Source organism: Trachymyrmex cornetzi, unplaced genomic scaffold, assembly GCF_001594075.2.
Source record: "Trachymyrmex cornetzi isolate Tcor2-1 unplaced genomic scaffold, Tcor1.1 scaffold1160, whole genome shotgun sequence".
Lineage (NCBI taxonomy): Eukaryota > Metazoa > Arthropoda > Insecta > Hymenoptera > Formicidae > Trachymyrmex > Trachymyrmex cornetzi.
Window position 1 is genome coordinate 119,402 of NW_017295720.1, and position 3,890 is coordinate 123,291.

Consider the following 3,890-nt stretch of genomic DNA (forward strand, 5'->3'; position numbering starts at 1 on the left):
TGATCCTAGCACACCGACCGACTCCTAGATCCGACATCCAAAGCAATACCGCGGCGGTAAGGGTGTTCCCTGCCTCTACCGGAATTTACCGGTCAGTTATTGCTCTCAGCTCCGCTCTCCGACTCACCGCTCCTAGCAGGCTCCTCGAACCGTCTCGCTGCACCGCGGCGGTAGGGCTCGCCCTGCCTCTGTCGGCCGTTCCCGACCAGTTGCCGCGACCGCTCCGAGAGCCTTGCTCGAGGCGACCGAGCAGAGAGATCCGTACATCCGTGATACGTGACCGGCTTCGACAAGAACCAGGGGGTAGGCAGTTGCCCGCCTCCGTCGGACGCTTCCGACAGTCGAAGTCGTGCCGTATCACGCGTGCACGCAAAAAGCGCACCTTTCGGAACGACGTATCGTTCCTCGCGTTCGCGACGCGTCTCGCATATCACACGTGTTCCGGTGTAAGCCCGCGTCCCGCGTACCGCGCGTCACCGAGCGACGCACGCGACCACGACTCGCACGCCGAATCGTGCCCGACACACATACGCCGTACACTCACACCGAAACCGCTTTGTACACGACACACATACACATACATATACACACACACAGATTGTACTTAAAGACACAAATACATATATTTCTTTTACACGTATCCGAGTCGTACTTTATTGCGATATTACCGCCTTGTCTCTCTCCTCCTGGCCGAGCCTCTTTGCGACCCTGGCCGCAGCCCGTGACCGACGAGCTACGTCCGCGCGAAGTCAGGTTGTTTCAAGTTTATGGCATCTTAAGACTGAAATATAAAAACTAATCGACTATGAATATCGGCCAAATAACAAATATACAACGTTATTAAATTTTGTAGAAATCTTGTTAAAACTGTAAATTTGTATATGCAAAAGTAATTAAAAAAATTAATTATTGCTAAATAATGTGTACATATTTAATTGTTTGTTAAAACCAACAACGGTCAATATTAGATAATAATTAATAAGAAAATAGGTTGAATATATTCAATTTCAATTGAATTCAATTCAACAGAAAGTGTGCATGTTAATTATCATTGCTTATTAGTACGTAACGCACAGACAAGGCGCATATAAAGCGAGCGAAGGAGATGACATGCTCCGTCTACCTGCTCATCCACGTTCACTTATATAATGCGCTGGCTAAGAATATGATACCAGCAATAAACGAAAAATACGCGATCGCGACAGTATCGTTAACCCATTGGAGCAATGACAGTGCCACGAGTGAAAAGCTTTCAAAATTAAGGGTGAGTCACGTATCGCGTTATCCCTTTAACTAGCCCTTTGTGCTTTGTGACGAATATTTCACACGATTATGTGTAGACAGTATTCATAACTCGACACATTGTATTATTTCATTAACCAGGAAAAAAACAGGACTATCACCCGAAGCTTGTCACAATCTTAAATACAGTCACAATCTTAAATACAGTCTTGGCCAAAAATATTAGGCATTTACATTTTTTTATTTATCTGGAATTCTTTTACATGCATTATTGGTTGTCAGTATTACATAAGTTTAAAGGATTCTTGAAACTAACAATAAGGATAATTTGCAGTAAATATAAATCAATTTTTGAGTGAAAATTTCAAATAATGATAAATAAAAAGCCTACTATTTTTGACTAAACCTATACAGGATGTCCCGACCTTTTTTGCTAATCACTTTTATGTAGATAGAGCGAACTAATGAGTCGAAAAGTCCTCTAGCATTTTACAATTTTCGCAATAGTTAACAAAATATTAATTACTAAAAATTGCAAAATATTTGGTTTCGAATAATTTTTTACTCAAATACTATCAACAATTACAGAAAAACTGCAAGAGAGACAAAAATCATTAATTTTCTTCTCATAAAGTTTTGAGAATTTTTTCACAATTTTTCAGAATTTTTACGGAAAAGTTCCTGTTTGCGACTTAAAAACGGAGTCATGCTCACTGAGTAAAATGCACGTTTTCACTACTCAAATTAACCGTTCGCGCGGGCTAAAAACGGGCTAAAAACGGGCTGAAAAATTTTTATAAGGGTATCATAATATATTCAGTATGAATATTGAATGTTAGCATGATATCATGTGCTGTCTGGGTTAGAACTAGAAAAAGACGAAGAGAATGTTGAACCGAGATTAAAGTTAATCTACATTGGTGGAAACGGACATAATTCTATTGGACTGTGATCGGGAGTAGACGAGGAGTAGGGATGGTGAACACACAAGAGTCTACTGCATCGATGCGATTCCAGCCGATTATTTTGTGTCGCGGCATGGCATCGAACGCAATGACGGTGATGGCGACGTCGAGCCCGCGCGGTAAAGTCCTCACCGAGAACAACGTTTTCGTGAACCTGCGCAAAATGGAGCTCGCGATGTGCGGACCGCTGTTCTTTAGGGCACGGGAGATTGAAAACGAGCTACAAAAAGTAAGGATAAACTGAGCCGGAACGAGTGATTTGTCAAGCATCATATGCTTATTCCAGAGCAAAATGGAATCTTCTTTAATATACGTGCAAAAAAAGAAGTGATATACAGGGTGTCCCAAAATTCGCGACATGAAATACTACAGCAAAAAGTTATGGTATAGTAATAACAATAAAATGTAGATGAAAAGGATAAAAAAATATAGGCAAAATACAGATAAAAAAGTAAATAAAATATAGATGAGCGCAAGGCAAATTATCCAAATTATATCAGCATATAAATTTATTCAATAAACACACTTAACTAAATTATTTTTTTCGCAAATCCTAAAATGAAAACAATTCAAATACAGCGTATAAACATTTAATTTAAAATAAACATGTAACCAAATTACTTAATTCGCAAATAATAATGTGAAAACAATTCAATCATAGTGCGTGCAAACTTATTTAGGCTGTGTTCCAAAATTCACTGCCAGTGCTGAAAATCTGCAAGTTACGTTACGTATAAGTCGTAGCTATTTGGCTGCGCAATTATTTTACTGTGGAAAAGTTGTCATAGCCATCACGCAGTTTCAAAATGTCTGCGATAACGTTGTCGCAGCTTAGACTACAGCATTTTTGACTAGTATAACTACCGCCAAAGAGTTATTATAACGTTTTAATAAAATTGTATTAGATGTTAAACTTAATTCCTATCATTTTTTCATCTCGAAAATCGATTTGTTTCGAAGGGAAGATGAATGAATACCTTAATCAAAGTAATTTCCTCCATTTTCTACTACTTTTCCCCATCTCTCCGGCAACAGGGCAATCCCACGACGGTAGAATGCGGTGTCTTTCTAAGCGATCTATTCATCCACCCATTTTTGGACTTTGTTGTGATTGGAGAAGTGTGTGTCCGTAAGTGCGTGTTGCATCAATCGGAAGAAATGGTAATCCGAAGGCGTCAAGTCTGGAGAGTACGCTGAATGCGGGAGAACTTTCCATTCAAACTCTAGAAGTGCCTACTTCACGCTTTTCGCGACATGCGGTCGAGCGTTATCATGCAACAAAATGACTTTGCGTCGATTGTTGGCTACGGATGATCTTTTTTGCATCAATTCGTCACTCAATCATTGTTGTTTGTAGCGATCAGCAGTAACGGTTTCATTTCGACCCAAGAGTTCGTAATACAGCACACCTTCCTGGTCCCACCAAACGCACAGCAAGGTCTTATGCCCGTGAATATTCCTCTTCAGCATTGAAACGGATGGTTGGCCGGGGTCCACCCATAATTTTTTCCGCTTGAGATTATTAAAATAAATCCATTTTTCATCGCCAGTCACGATGCGCCACAAAAAAACTCTTTTTTCTTTGCTTGGCAAGCAAAGAAGTCGCAATAGTCAAACGATTTGAAATGGCACTTTCTGACAACTCATGTGGTAGCCATCTCCCTTCCTTATGGATCTTTCCCA

General features: G+C 40.3%; 1 protein-coding gene across 1 annotated transcript in view; it reads left to right on the top strand.

Annotated features, from left to right (window-relative positions):
• LOC108764896 (alanine aminotransferase 1-like) overlaps positions 1–3,890 on the top strand; it is an 8,290-nt gene that overhangs the window by 1,121 nt on the left and 3,279 nt on the right. The window contains 2 exon segments of the mRNA XM_018513305.1: positions 1,077–1,264; positions 2,260–2,436. Coding sequence (XP_018368807.1) covers positions 1,077–1,264; positions 2,260–2,436 — 365 coding nt within the window.